This window comes from Calonectris borealis, chromosome 1 (genome assembly GCF_964195595.1).
Source record: "Calonectris borealis chromosome 1, bCalBor7.hap1.2, whole genome shotgun sequence".
Taxonomy (NCBI): Eukaryota; Metazoa; Chordata; class Aves; order Procellariiformes; family Procellariidae; genus Calonectris; species Calonectris borealis.
Window position 1 is genome coordinate 30,573,568 of NC_134312.1, and position 15,412 is coordinate 30,588,979.

The 15,412-nt window shown below is 43.1% G+C and overlaps 2 protein-coding genes across 3 annotated transcripts in view; one reads left to right on the forward strand and one right to left on the reverse strand.

Annotated features, from left to right (window-relative positions):
- The window catches only part of ZNF277 (zinc finger protein 277), a 58,638-nt gene extending 55,504 nt beyond the window's left edge, over positions 1-3,134 (reverse strand). The window contains exon 1 of one of the 2 annotated variants that reach the window (XM_075147697.1): positions 3,047-3,134. In XM_075147697.1, the coding sequence (XP_075003798.1) occupies positions 3,047-3,089 (43 nt within the window). In that variant the 5' untranslated portion in view covers positions 3,090-3,134. The remainder of the gene's footprint in view (positions 1-3,046) is intronic. The other variant, XM_075147705.1, reaches the window with a different exon arrangement.
- Positions 3,135-3,275: 141 nt separating this feature from the next.
- Positions 3,276-15,412, forward strand: part of DOCK4 (dedicator of cytokinesis 4) — a 262,203-nt gene continuing 250,066 nt past the window's right edge. Inside the window, exon 1 of the mRNA XM_075147683.1 lies at positions 3,276-3,507. Coding sequence (XP_075003784.1) covers positions 3,471-3,507 — 37 coding nt within the window. The 5' untranslated portion in view covers positions 3,276-3,470. The remainder of the gene's footprint in view (positions 3,508-15,412) is intronic.

A 15,412-nucleotide genomic window follows, 5' to 3' on the forward strand; every position in this document is an offset into this window, starting at 1 on the left:
CTATCCCTATTCTTGTTTATGTGAGTGCTGTTGGTGTTTATGAGGGTATGATAAAGGCATTGCTCTGTGGGTGTCTGTGTGACCAAGCATTTCAGTTTTGTGTTTGTGCATGCTTCTCCTGAATGCACGCTCAGGCTTGCTACTGGCCAGACCTGCAGGCAGGAACAGCAGCAGCTGCATCCATCAACCCGGACGGAGAAACCTCTCAGGTCTGAGAGTACACGGGGCTGGCTTTCAGTATCCAGGAAAGAGCACTCTGGATCCCAGAGTCACTGCGTTGGGTGGCTCTCATGGCATCCTTAACAGAGGGAACTCAGAATTGAGTTAAACAAGTGATGCTTACAGTGTCAGGAACAACACAACTTTCACTGAAGTATCCTCTAGGTAGCAATGAAAAAAGGTAGACTTGTGCAAGACCAGTCAAACTTTAGTTTTCCACAGTAAACCAAATTCCCTTAAAAATGGGATACAAGAGAGAGACGTGGAAGGAATAAGAATAGCATGCTGTGCTCTGGCACGGTACAGTGCAGCAGCATGGTATTAAAAAGCATTTGAGCACATTAAGAGCCCGAGTAGGAAACCGTAACTGTCAGACTGCCGATGAAGCTATGAAAGACACACTTTCAGAACAAACCTCATTTTAAAATCCATTGACAGATGCTGTAAGAAACATTGATATGTAGCCTAATTAATGTAGACTGAACAAATTGTACTGTGGACAGTGATATGTTTATTACAAGCCACTCGGTGAAGGCTGCTGGAGGGAACTGACTAGAAAGAAACATAGTCCTGGATTAGAATATACAAGCACAGGCTTCCCTGTAAATAGGAAACAGCAAGACAGGGAAAATATTTTATTTATTTTCCTATATACTGTCTCCAAAGAAGTGACACATCTTCTCAGGTGCACATGCAAGTACAAGAGGTTGCTAAAACGAATAGCCTTGTAGATATGAAACCTCTGAAAGAATAAGGATTTTGCTCAGAGACAGGGAAATGATAAATATTAGGGTGAGGTATTTTCTTTGCCCACAGACAACGTGATTTGTAGCATAAGATCTGTTTATCCTGAACGACTGGGCTCTAAATGAATAATTTTGAAAACCTATTTCAGCTGTTGGGTAGTCTTGTCTTTGTTCAAGGGAAGAGGAAAGACGGGCTCTGAGCCTGATACAAACATGCTGAAGTCAGTCATGGTTAACATGACAGACAGCAGTTAAAAGGCTGTGGCAGAATTTCATGACTCCCAGCCAGCATGTTGGCAGCCCTCTCTTATGGAGACAGGGATAGCTTGGATGTACGTGGAAGTCTATAGGCTGGGGTGGAAGTTTATTTAGCCTGGCACCTATTATTTTGATTTTCAATAGTGACTTTTACACATTTCATCACTTAGAGACTCCAGAGTATCTGCCAGGGGATGCAAAGCAAGTTTGGGAGCAAAGACACTGAAAGTTCACTAATCCTTTCAATGAGTGCTTGAGCTCACTAATAGGAAAACTGCATAGGTCTCTGAATTCCAATGGAACAAACTTTTTTTCATACTGGTGCCAATGTCTTACAAGAGTTACGTGGAAAAACCTCAGGGTAACCTCATTGTCTGTAGTACTCCACAGACCTATATACAGTTTCACACAGAAGGCTTGCACAGACAAAAGTGACCATCCTTTTCAATGGTTAAAACGGCACAGCTTTGCCTCTGGGTGCAATTACACTACTGTGGAAGTGCTCTAGAAGGGTCTGGCTTTTCACGTAGGAGAGGCTCACACCAACACATAAATAAAGTAAGAGTACTGCTTTAACTACTAGCATAAATAAAGTGTTATTACTTTTATGAACAGAAGCAGAGTACATACTAGAGAAACAACACAAAGGTCACTTAAAATATCACTCACTACCAAAGCTTGACAACTAGAAGGATAAACACAGAATAAGTGTGTTCTAACTCCAGGTTTGAAATTGCCTGCTTGCATGACTTGCATGCTTGCATGACTTTTCCTTATGTTGTGTCCTTCACACTATCAGCGACTTAAAAATACAACATAAATTGACAGTAGAAGCTAAAAGACAACCTGAACTGAAAAAAAATTGAGCCACTTTCCTCTCTTAAATGTGAAAACATTAAACCCGATTTTTTTGCTCAGCTCAAACTGAATCATCCCCTAAAATTTCTAGTTACCAGTTCAGAGTAATGATTTGTTCGGAGAACATTTTTGTAAAACCAGACGTACTCATCTTGGAGACAGCCTGTACCTGGTGAGGCCTGCAGAGCAGCATCGCATTGCCAGAGTTTCCCCCCTTTTTTCCATCTGTTCCTTCCCCCAGGACCAGAAGATGTAACTCAAGCTCTTGCTCCTGCCTCACAACACCTGGGTTTCTCTGACAAGGATCAGTTCAGCCTGAGGATTTCTTGCAGTTTACCTAAGGTGAGCTCTAGCTAAGCTGCTTCTAGAAGGGCATAGACAGACACACAGGCCTCTCAACAAGGACAGAGACCTCGCTCTTCTTGCTGCTTAAGGTGCCTGACTTATCCCTGGCTGTCACCCCCGATAGTCCACTTGTGCTCCTCGCCGTACACCGTCTGCTCTTCTTTATCTCTGCGCATGTATGTGCTGAGATACGGATTTACGTGAGAAGTCAAAAAGCTACCCAGACTGTCAGCGCGATGTCCCACCTCTCTGGCACACCGCCGGCACCAATTCCCTCTCCGGCACAACTCCCTGTTGTGACCCTCTCAGGCCCCTCGGCTTCATGTGCCAAACTCGGGGCTGTGCTAAGAGGAATGGCACCAGCAGGACCAGGAGGACTTACGCCCCTTGCAACCGCCGGGAGGCGGGGACGGGGTTGCCCGGGGCTCTCCCGGGAAGCCCGCCCCGACGGCGACCGGCGGGGCCCCCACCGCGCCGGGCCGGGCCCTGACGGCTCCCGGCTGTCCCACACGTGTCCCCCTCTCCCCACACCCGGTGGCCCGCGGAGCCGACCCCGTCCCACGGCCCGCGAGGCAGGAGGGGAGCGGGGGATCCCCCCGCGCCTCCCGCAGCGCACTCACCTCCCCGCGCCCGCGGCCCGCCGGCTCCGCAGGACGCTGCCATGCCGCCGCCGCGCCGCTCCTCCCGCCCCGGCGTGCGGCAGCCTCCGGGAGCGGAGCTCCGCCCCGCCCCGCCCCGGCGGGGAGCGCGGGGCCAGCCGGGGCTCGTAGTCTCTCCCCCGGCCGCGGGCGACGAGGGGCGCGGCCGCGGCGAGGCACTACGTTCCCCGGCGTGCAGCGGGACGGGGCATATAAGTGGCTGGCGGCGAGCGCGCTCCAGTCAGTCGGTCCGCCCGCCCGTCAGAACAATGCCTTCGCCGCCGGGGCCGGGCAGCCGCGGCTGAGGCGCGGCGGGAGCAGCCGGGCAGCGGACGCGCTCGCCGGCCACCGCCGCTCCCAGCGGAGGGGCTGTCGGCGGGGGGGCGGGCGCAGGCACGCCGCCAGCATGTGGATACCCACGGAGCACGAGAAGTACGGCGTGGGTGAGTGAGGGCGAGCGGGGCAGCGCGGGGGGCGAGGAGCGGCGCTGCCGGCGGGGAGCGCATCCCGCGGCGGAGCGGGCTCGCCCCGCGGGGCCGGCGTGGGCTGCTGCCGTCTCCCGCGGGAGCGGAGGCAGCGCCCTGTCTGTGTGAGCGGCCGCGTCGCCCTCTCTGCGCGGCGGGGGTCGGAGGTCCCCACGGGCGCGACAAAGGGCGGCCGATGCCCGAGCCGCGGCTCCGGCCCCTCCCGCCGCTGCCCGGGGATGGGGCCGGTCCCCCGCCTCCGAGACGGGCGCTTGGCTTCTCCCCGCCGGCGCTGGGGTGGAAAGGCTGGTGTTTCACGGGGAACAAAGCAGCCTGAAGAAATACCGGTGGCCCGGCGGGGAGAGGGTCTCCGGCGGCGGCGGCGCCCCGGGAGGAGCGGGAGCAGGAGCGGGGCCGCGGGCATTGTTCGTGTGTCGGGGGTTTTGTCGCTGCTTCAGTGGGAACCAGACAAAGTGTCGCTTGTGGGAGTCGCGCTTCCTTGCCTATTTGTTCAACTCTGCCCGGTGCAGGGCTCTGAAGCCCGTTGGTTTGGCTTACGAAGTGATCAGGGAGGCTCGCTGTGATTCTTTTTTGACACCACCTATTGAAACCGGCAATACTCGGTGAGCTCTGGTGGCTTGTCCCGGACAATAGCCCCCTCTGACACAGAGGCAGCTGAACTATTACACAGACCTACTAGCGTAGTAAGCAGCTTTCCCTCTGTTTACGTCGCGCTTGAACGCGGAGTTGTGCATGTTACGGAAAACGCAGGAGGAGCGCGGAGCCCTCCTTTGTTTGTGTGTGTGTGTAGCAGCGCTGTGGCGAGCACCGAGCGCGGGAGCCAGCCCCGCGCGGTGCCGCTCCGTCCCATTTGGAGTTGGTCCCAGATGTTGCCCATAAATTATAGAGATCATCGATGGGATCTATTTTCTTGACTTCTTTATTTGCCAGGTCACAGCTGGGTTGCAAGATATTGATTAGTCCTGCCACCCGCCTTTCTTTACAAGGATGGGCAGAGGCTTAAAAACCACTCTGGGACTCCCTGGAATGGCATGCTAGATATTAGCAGTCAAGTATTTCAAGCTGCAGCCCTCCTCTCGGTCTATTTGTTGGGTTTTTTTTTATTTTTGAGCGTAGTATGCTATTTCACAACTGAAGCATTTTTTTTTCCTGATTTTATAAGCTAAAAATCGTTATGGAGCATCTTTTCTAATATTGAAAACAAGCAGCCAAACACTGTTCCCCTTAGTTGAATAACTATACCCTGGTTGCTAAACAGCTAAGTGATATCCCTTAAATAAGATTTTCTGTTTAGTAAACCTTTTCAGGTACTTACACATGGATCACTGTCCAGCTCTTCCTCACTGACCAGCGCTGGTGCCACTGAAATCTTATGCCTGCTAAAGAGATATAGTTGCGATTTCTCAATAGTGGGCTTCCTTTGGATCAACCAGAAAGTGTAGTTCACTACAAAGGTCCTTTTTATTTGTGTAAATATAATATAGTCACAAAAAGATGCTTATTCTTATTTAAATTCATTCCATGGTTTTCTGTGATTTGCCTTCCAAAGGCTATTCAAGATAGTAACAAAAAGCCACTGTTCGATTTGGGTCCTCTATACCCCTAGGATGGGGGTGATATCTTAGTTCATATGACCATTGCAAAATGTTGAAATACTAATGTAAACTTAATTTTTCTCTTGGACTGCGTTTTATGCTATGTGCTCACTCACCTGCATGATGAGTGCTGTCTGCAAAATCTTCACACCCAATTATTGTATAAGCTATTGTGCTCTATAGCAGTGGTAGGGGAGGTAGGAGAAAGAGTTGTATCTTGCTGTATAATTCTTTAAACTTCATGTAAAGTGAATTTCATGGATCAAACTTGCATTTTGCACCACAGACCTGCTTATATATTTTATTTTTTTAGTGATGCAGTGATTACGTTTCCAAACAGTTTTTTTTTTTAATAAGGATGTATTTATCTGCCCTGGTAAAATGGGTGCACTATAAAACCCCGTTGAGAATCCCGATCAGTTGTACCAAGCATATGTATCCTTTGTATAAAGAGCTCAGGGCTTACATCAACACCAGACCTCATCTGCATTTTCAATCTGAATTTTGCAGCACATGCTGTGTGCTGTACATTTCTACTGTGACATGCCAAAATGAATGAATAACCAGGCAACAGCCACCTGGTTGCATTGAAGGGTTGCTGGTAACCAGGTGGCTGTTGCTCACTTGCACAGCCTGACTGGTTCCCACTTTGAGGGGTAGTTAATAAAAGTAACAATCTTCTCTTCTTCAAATTTTTGAACTTCTTCCTGATAGCCACTGATCATATCTAATTGCTTTTTACTGAGTAGGTTGCTTTACTATGAGTTCATTTACTAGTAGGCAGACATACTGCCAGTTCATTTCCTAGTAGATAGACAGACTGCCATAATGAAGAACATCATTACACTTATGTGACACCCTTTGTACTGCAGTTATGTGGTTTTTATTTCTAAGGCTATAGATTTTGTCAGTTATGTATTATCCCTCAGGATGCTAAAGGTGAAATATTATTAGAATGTTTCTGGTTCTGAGAAAATTTGCTTTGTCTGGGTTTTAATATTTTTATTTTCAGAACAGAAGGTTAAACTTCTGTATTTCACTTTGAAATTCCGTATGTTTTGAATCACACCTTCAGCTGTTGTGCCAAACTAGTGATGGCATTGCACAAGGGATCCAGTGGTCAGTTATGTGGAGTATTTAGCACAAAGTATGCTGATGTAAGGGTAGGGGAGGTAAGATTTTTCTGCTGTTGATAGTGTCTAAATCTGGTAGATGTCAAATGAGTTGGCTTACATAAATGCTGTGTGATGTTCTATGTGAATTTAGAACCTAACAGAACAATAACCAAACTCTTTCTTAAAATGAGCCATTTAAGACTGCTGTAATAAATAGATCACAGGACTACGTAATTATCTTGTAGCTGCTGTTTGGAGTAAAGATACAAGTTCTGTTAGATAGCCTGAATATAGAGGATCAGTTTTTCTTTTTTTTGTCTTGCCAGATCTGCAGATTTACCTGAATCTGTAGGGATGCAGTTAGGCTTTCTGGAACTTAGGTGATTCACCTTTTTTTCTACTGAGCACAAAGCTTCTCAGCATTTCTCAGGAAGGCATTTTTTTGGATTAGGATGGAAAGATTATTTAAGGAGGACAATTAAAAACAGTTGATGAATGCATCACCTAATTTATAAGCAGAATGGTACTCCAGATCCTGAAGTAATTCCATACAGCAAAATATACCAATTTAAGTCAGGCAAGTTTAAATAGTGCTTGGTATTTTTAGTGTGGTTAAGCCATAAATCTGCCTTCCCAAGGGGGTATGAAGTGTGGCCATCTCCTATTTTATAGACGGAGAAATGGAAGGATCAAATGACTTTGTGCTGTAAACTGAGGCTTATAGGAGGAAAAAGACAGGGTGTATTAGTTGATCACAGGAGCAGTATTGACTAGCACATAGACAAAAGCCAAATCAATTGGCTTGTGCCCTGCTCTTCTGAGTTGCAGCCAGACTGGTCTTGCTAGCAATCCTCTTGAAAGATAGCTAAGACATCTTCATCTTCATGCTGTAATCGCTTTTTTGACTGCAAGCTAACTTTACTGTAAATGAGCTTGGTTTGTTTAGCTCAACAACAAAAAGACAAAGACTATTACGTGGTTAATGTCACATCGTATCTCTGTCAACAACCGTGCTAGACTTCTAATATAATGTGTTTTGTTTAACACAAACACTTCATCAGCTTCTCTTCATCCATCCCCAAACAGTACAAATGAAGCCTTTAATCTTATTTCTTCCATTCTCCTATGTTGACCTTGCCTCACATTTCTATATGGAATTCAGTTTGTGTTTTTGCTTTACACTAATATGACCACTAATAATGATCTATATCCAAAAGTTCTGTCAAGCTACCTTAAAAATGTTTAGGGGTGAGGCAGGGCAAAACATAGTGCATTTTGGGGATCATGAAACCCCATTTGGCGAATGAATAGGTGGAGGATGATCTTTGTTTTCTTGTTACAGCTTGTGACTGTTTGTGGGGCTGGTCACCTGCAAGTAGTTGAAGTACCATGGGACACTGAGAGTGAAGTTGGCAGGATACCAGTGCTCCTCTCACTGGGGCAATGGGAGCCCATTCTCATTTTATGAAATACACTCTAAGCTCTAGCTATTTGAGATGGAAAATGTGTGGGTCTTTGCTATAGGAAGATTTTTGACACATTGTCATGGAGGCTTTTACATTAGTTTAGGATGTCAGTCAGATAAAGATGATATTTTCCTGGTCTTCCATATAAGCAGCGACTTTCAGTATCTTTCAAAAATGGAATGATCTCAACTCACAGCTTTTGGACAAAAATTAAAAAAAAATCACTGACTATATTCTGTTGGAGAGCAGAATATGCAGGATGAGATTAAGTTCATTTTGGTCATAAGACTAGCCTTAACTTAAACAAGTGTTGATAAAGCGGTGAAATTGCCTTAAAATAAGACTAAATCAAGATTTTTAAAAGGATTTTTTAACAGCTGCCTCCAAAAATCTAGAGTCTTTAGTATGGATGTAATGTTTTGAATGTCTCTATCATCTCCTAATGATAGAGCTGGTTGGTTCATTAACACTTTCTTACATAGTGCCCTTCAGAGATCTCATCGTTGCTATGCACTATATATCTGGACCTACTGGGGAAGATTTTTGAAGGCTGATGTTGTTTCATGGTTAGCTGTATACTGGTGACACTGTGTTTTTCTTCATCTTTCACTGTATTGAGGTTTTTTGCCACCATTTTCAGTGTTGGATTTGTGTGGCTACTAGCTGGGTCAGATTTAGCCAAAAGATGATAGAACAATAGTGAATTAAATAACATAAGGAGTGAGGGTGAGAATGTGGTCTCTCTGCTGAAAGGGAGAATACTTTTTTGTTATCTAGCATGGGCTAATGTAATCTGTGATTGCTTCTGGGAGCTCAGACAGCATGTGATGGAGTCACTAACTTCTCTGTCAAGGAAGCTATAATTGGTTATTTTATTCCTACCACGCAACTTTTTGCAGTGCTGCAAGAGTATCTGCCTTTGACACATCTCTTTGCTTCCCTAGCCTGCAGCCCAGAAATGAAACTTCAGAATAAAATAGGGCTTCACATTTACAGCCTGGTTCAAGGTGAACATGTTATCTACCACATTCCATAGTTTCCAGTTCATTTCTGAGTGTAATTCACTGTGTAGGTTTTGGTCTATAAAGTTCTCCATAATTTGAGTCTTGGGATCAGGGAAAATCCTGAGGAGAGCATTTTGACTGCTTGGATCATTTGTAACACTTGAATGTATTCAGTAACTGAGACAAGGCATTTTCAACAGAGTTCGCACCCCTGGGATATGCGTTGCTTCATTTCTTCAGTTTTGAAACTTGAGTGTTGTGTGTGGGTGGTTTTTTGGTGTGTTTTTTTTTTGCTACTGGATTTGTAGTTGATTCTGTGAAGGTACAGGGGAACAAACTAGGTAACCCCTCAAAGTCCTTTCAAGCCTGTCTTTGTGGTTCTCCACAGAAGGGTTGAAATGCAAAGGTTTTGCTTCACTTTCAGTCTGGAATTTCTTTTGTTACTGTGGTTTTTTTTTTCATGTAGCTGTGTACATCATTGAGTAACCTTTTGTTTTGCTTTTCCTCATTTTCTTGCTTATTTGTACTTTTGTGAGGAGCTGGGCAGAATACCTTTGAAGTGACCACTGTCCCCTTCCCAGTGATTTGGAAGCCAGGAGGCTAACCTGGAGGGAGATGTCCCTTTTTATTTATTAGTCACATGCATTTAATTTGTTGTAAATGTCTCTAACATTATGTAATACAAAGGATTGGTTTTGTTTCAGAGGTGATCAATAGAAACATAGGAAAAATACGTTTAGAAAGAGTTTTGAGAGATTTAATCTGTACTACCTTCTCAAGGCCGAGTCAACTCTTGTCACTTCTGAAGGATGTTTGCCAGTATCTTCTTTAAAATGCTGATAATGGAGCATCTGCAACTTCCATAGTCAGTGCTTAGCAATCTTACTACTAAGAAACACTTAAAGTGTTTAGCAGTGGAGCAGTTTTCCTCTTGCATGTATTGTTACGTGTATATGAAGACTTGCCAAGACTGTCTCCTTTTCCTTGTATGAAATAGCTCCAGTTATTTCATCCTTTCCTTGTAGATGGTGCTGTTATCTTTGACCAATTGATCTATGTTCAAAACTGGACAGGAAAGCTTTATCAGGTAAAGCAGGAGAATCTTTTAGTGTGTGCTTTAGGCAATGCATCTGCTTGTCATTCCTGGTGTGATGTTTGTTTCTTTTGCAACAGCATTGCATTGACTCATGTTCAGTTAGGAACTGCTAATCAATTCTTCAGATCCTTTTCCGGAATACTGTTGTCTAGACAGTCATTCTCCTGTCCTGTGTTCATCAGCTGATTATTTCTGCTTATGTGTCCTTAGTGAACGGCACCTCTTTTCCATACTATTTCTCCTGTTTGTCAGCCATGCTGGCTCCCAAATTTCCTTTCTCACATAAGCCTGTTGGAAGCACCTTGTCTCACAGCTTTGTTGTGAGAGATGCAATTTAGGAACTGTACTTGCGAACAAAAGTGGAGCTTGTTAAGAGAAGAAATGCATGGTGAACAACTGAAGACACTTGGATGCCACAATGATTTGCCATTAGTTTGCCTTTGTATGTTCAAAGGAATGTATTTTTCAGATCTTTACAATGACAAGAGACTGAAGTGATAGCTGTTTTCTGTTTCTCTTCATAATGCATGTTTCTAGTTATTCAGAATGCATGTTCCCTGTTATATAGTTTAAAGATGATATGATAACTTGTCAACTTTGCATTCTTGGGCACCTGAGATGTTTCGTTTGAAAATAATGCTGATTTAACTTTCAGATGCTCAAGGGTGGATAGGACAGCTGCAAACAGTGCAGCTCTGAAAGTCACCTGCGCTATAGGGACAAAGAAAGAAGCTTGGATTTTGCAATTTGTAATGCATTGTGCTTGCTGGGTTTTGTTGTTTTGAGTAAGAAAATAGGATAAAATCAAATCAGTTTTGCAGGGTTAAAAATAAACCAAAACAGTCTTATTGTGGGATGAGGCAGAAAAATGCGCTCTTGAAGGAGAGCTAGTATAAGGAAAAAGCCCCTGCTGATACTGATTGCACCTTTAATCTTTCTCCAGTTAAGGAACCAAGTGAATTTATTTTTTCAGATTCACATGCAATTATTTATCTACCTTGTCAATAGTAACAGCTGAAATTATTGCAACCGAAAGTGGGTAAAGTCTGTTTACTCAGCTCTCTAGTACATTGAGTTTTGTTTTCTTGACAGTTTGTGTGTAGAAAAACGCAAATAGTAGATGAGGTAATAAACCCCAAAATGGGGTGGGTGGTTAGCAGAACTCGCAATAAGGCATTTGAGGAATAACTTAAATTTATTTCAATTTTGCTTTCTGTGTTACGGGGTTTCAAGTGTGTGTCTGTCCTTTCAGGGCTCTGGAGGCAGGCGGTGGCTGGTCTTATGCAATCAGCAGCTGAATGATGAGCTTGTTCAGCTCTTTCTGCAGCAGAGGAGAAATGGAGTGCCCTTTCAAATCCATTGCTAGGGATTTCTTGATTTGATTTTTACTGTTGTTTGCACTGAACTTACGATTTCTGAGGCTTATTTAGAAATGCAAAGTGAGTTCTTAAATATAAAGGTGTGTACTGACACATTTTCATGAATAATTTGCATTGAGTGTATGGGAATATATATGCTGTGGATAAGAGGTGAGCACCAACTGCCAATAGGGTCTCTTCTGTAATAGAATTTACTGAATTCTGTTTAGTTATTTTTAAAAGAAAGCATTTTTTTTACTATCATAAATCATTGACCACATATAATAGGGTAGTGTTTCATTTTTTGAAACTGTTTGAAATTACAGCTTGCGGTGCAGAAAACAAATGATTACTCCATGAAGCCTTATTTTAATTTTTCTCCAGAGTAGTGTAGTAAGCTAAGCATGTACAAGATATTGGGGGGGAAACCAGTACTTCAGATGCTTTGTTTTGTTACGTAAGTTAAATGCAAGTTAGCTGTAAAAATTGTATTATTTCATTATTGTATTATACAAACAGCAATGGCTAACAACTTGATCAAGCTGTAGATATGTTGTAGACTATGTAAGTATAAAATAGTTGTACTTATATGAAGTAGCATTCATGCTTTTGTAGATAATGTTACCCATAAAATACAGAATATTATTTTTCTGAGGAAAAGCACTGTATAAAGATGGCTATTTGATTTTAAGTATACTGTCTTATTTTTGGGGGGAAAAAAGTAGCATTGGGAAATTTAAATGTCATCAATGGTTCATAATGTTACTTCTGATTCCATAGGTAAAACTGAGGTATGCTCCCTGAAACTAAGCGGTATAGAGATGGGTCACAGGTTGCAAAAACTAGTTTTTTAGTAAGTGATAGTAGTATTTTTTATAAGGAATAAAGTTGGCTAATATTTTGTACCTTGAAGGAATACGCCTCTTTCCTAGGCTGCATGGTTCCTTTCCTAACATATGTACTAGGTCTGTTAGTACAGTGAGGATACAGAGCTAGACTTGTAGTTTCTGCTTTTGCATGGGATTCAGAATTGCTCCTTCTGGTGTTAACATTGTCTCCCCTCTTACTATGATAAAGAAAGAAGAAATTTGAGCACATGTTTTTAAAACAATTTAGTGGACAACAGCTGGCAGAGCTGCTGTGTTATTCATGGTTAATAGTGGAAACTTCTTAAACATTCTTCACTTATCTGTCTCTTCCCTATTCCTCTACCTTCCCCCCTCCCTGTCCCCAGCTTCCTTCCTTTTTTTGGTCTGTAAAACTTCAGACAAAAAAAGAGGAAATCCTAAGGTGGAAAACAGAAGATCCCTGTTCTTCTATTTCAGTGTAAGAGAGCATGTGTCGGTTCTGTACAGAGTTCATTACTGTAGCTATACTTACTTCTCTTCCTCCACCCACCCATATCAGAAAAAAATTGAATAGCTAATTATAACACAAGCCAAAATGGTATTACTTCATGACATCCTTTCTTCCACTTGGAATAACAAGACCTGAAAGCTAAAATTCTTCTCATTGGGCCAGATGTAGTTCTGAGTGCTGAGCTGTGTTGAACAAATGGGCTTATTCCTATTGCTCGCCAGGTTAGATAGGTAAAGTAAGGATGGAGATATCTGCCTGCACATATTTTGCCATTATATTTGTCTTGGGGAAAATATGTCATAGTATAATAGTAAGCATCTCAGGTTACAGGTTCTCCGGTTGCTTACATAACTGGAAAGCTGAATTCAATAACTTAAAAACTGTTTCTTCTTTTGCAAATCAGATTGGAAGGCAAAAGACTTGTCTCTCTTCTGCACACAAGTTAGGCTTTTTGTAATGATTTAATTATGCAAAGACTTTGAACAATCTCTTTCCACCAATTAATTAAAAAAGCATAGTAAAACATGCTGAAAATAGGTAAAATATCATAATATGTTTTTTTCCAGGAAAGTGTGTGCTCTTCTTGCATGTGAGGCAACTGTTGATTTTAATCTTCTTTGGAGATGGTATTTGGAGATGTAACATGGTAACTATTCAGAGGAATCTGAGGTAATGGGCTCTCCAACTTCAGAGACAGGGTAATATAGAAATCACTTAGTCCATAGTCACGCAGAGTTATTTTTTAAGCTACTGTCAGTGGTTGCATCTGGAAAACAGTATTTTAGTTTTGTAATTTTTTTTTAAAAATATAAATAGTGGCTTTATCTCAACCCGAGCAATTATAATGTGCTTTAAGAAGTAGTATTTAAAAACTTGTTCCCTTGATGAAAAGCCTTGGCTTCCTGGCGGCATGAAAGATGAGTGGTGTCAGTCTTGCTGCTGCTACTTGTCTATTGTTCAGCGTTATACCACATCCACTGCTTTTGTATCTTCAAGCTTAAGTGTGGTCATGCTTGCTTACATTCAGAAAATTCACTGGGAAGCCTTTAAGACTGAAAATTGCTGGGTTTTAATGTATTTGCATGCAAAGGAAAGTGTTTTTGTTTCACTTCTGCAAAGACTCTGTTCTACTGAATAGGCTGGGGCTTGAATAGCAATGCCTCTAAAAATGTGTGTTTAATAGCTATATTAAATAACACCAGTTTTAAAGATGGCTGAGGTAAAGTACAGAGGTTAGTTGTCAGATTAAACAGGCACAAAGTATGTGGTTCCCTCTTTTTCCAATGTAATCAGAAAAATGTAACCTGGTAAACAGAAAAAGTGCAACTGTAACATTAGAGAAATCACATAGGTTTTCATAATGATTCTTACAAAGATCTGTTTGAATTTGTATTGATAAATATTGCCTCTAGCTCTCTTCTTGAGCAGCCAGTTAACAGCATCATAACTGAGGTGTAAATGTGGTTGTACAGCTGATAGAGATCTGCAGTCTTTATCAGTGTGCTTTGCCTCCCTTTGTGGGTTCCTCAGCAAAATAATGACCATGTGGAAAGGGACTAGGCTGATGGGGAGCCCCTCGATTTTAGGGAAGCAGAGGTCCAGAATAAACTTATTTAGCTGATAAGTGTTGAATGGACTCTTTTAAACTAGCAAGTTAGAATCTTTTGGTTAATCTATGAAGAGGATTTGTTGTTTGCAGTAGTCATAAGTTTGGCTTTTTAATGACCTCTGCAAAATGTTGTTTATGTTTTTACATACCTTATGCAAAACCTCAAAAGCATTCTACAGACTACAAATGGCAGGTTTTATATAAAAGTATGGGGTTTGTGTAGGATAGGAATATGCACAGCTACAGTCCCATATGTTAAAGTAATTCAGGAAACTTGGAATAGCATATTGTCTTGAGTATGTGTGTGTGGGGAAACTCTGACGTGCAGAATGTAATTGTCTGGGGACCAGCCTGACCGTGGCCTGGCCAGGCCAGGCCAGCTCTGGTGCTCGCCCAGCTCTAGCCATGCTCTTCCCCCCTACTCCCTTGTAACAGCTTCTGTAATGAACTGTTGAGAAGAGCTGATCTGGCTGAAAACTAATCCCTTTTTTGGCAGGGAAGGATTTCTACTGGATCAGCACCTCTAGCTGGGCTCAGATTGTCTGCCAAAGCGTGTGTGCCAGCCTGGGGGAGGCGAGGGAGGGTGCAGCTGGGAGTACAAAAGATGGCAGGACCCCAGCGCTCTTCATGTGTCTTGCTTGAAGTGCCTTGCAGCCGCAGTGTATCGGTGCTTCCTCACGCTATACTGGTGCTGCCAAGTGGTGGGGCTTTTCTGCTTTGAAGGGGACCCGGCTGCAGGGTGAGCCTGCTGGGTGTGTGGCTCTGAAGGCACTGGCTTCTGTGGCTGGTGAGGGGTGACTGGCTTGCTGCTGCGCAGCTGCTAGCCCTGGTGCAAAGGAAGCTGCCTTGCTCAAACCTGCAGGCGTATCAGGTGAGGTGTAATAGAAAGCTACAGCCTGATGAGAAATGTAGTTGGCCTGTCAAGATTATATGGCTGTTTTCATGGGGCAGGAACAAATAACGAGCTGAAGTAGATAGTTTAACTGTATGTCTTCTCATCCAGCTGTTTGATCTGGATGAGTGTGCTGTTTATTGAACCCACTGTTAGTTGTAAAACTCTTTTACAAATTTTAGGTTACTCCTACTTGCTAGTGTTGTTTAGATACAGTCTTAATTTGAGCACTCTGACTAGCATGGCAGCAAGTGCTTTCCTATTCTAGAGGCTGCTTAGTAAGCAATTGCCTGTCCTCGCTATCTCAAACTTTGTCTCCACATGCAACAAGCAGAACTGTCCAAGCACACATTTTGGACATTAAGTTGG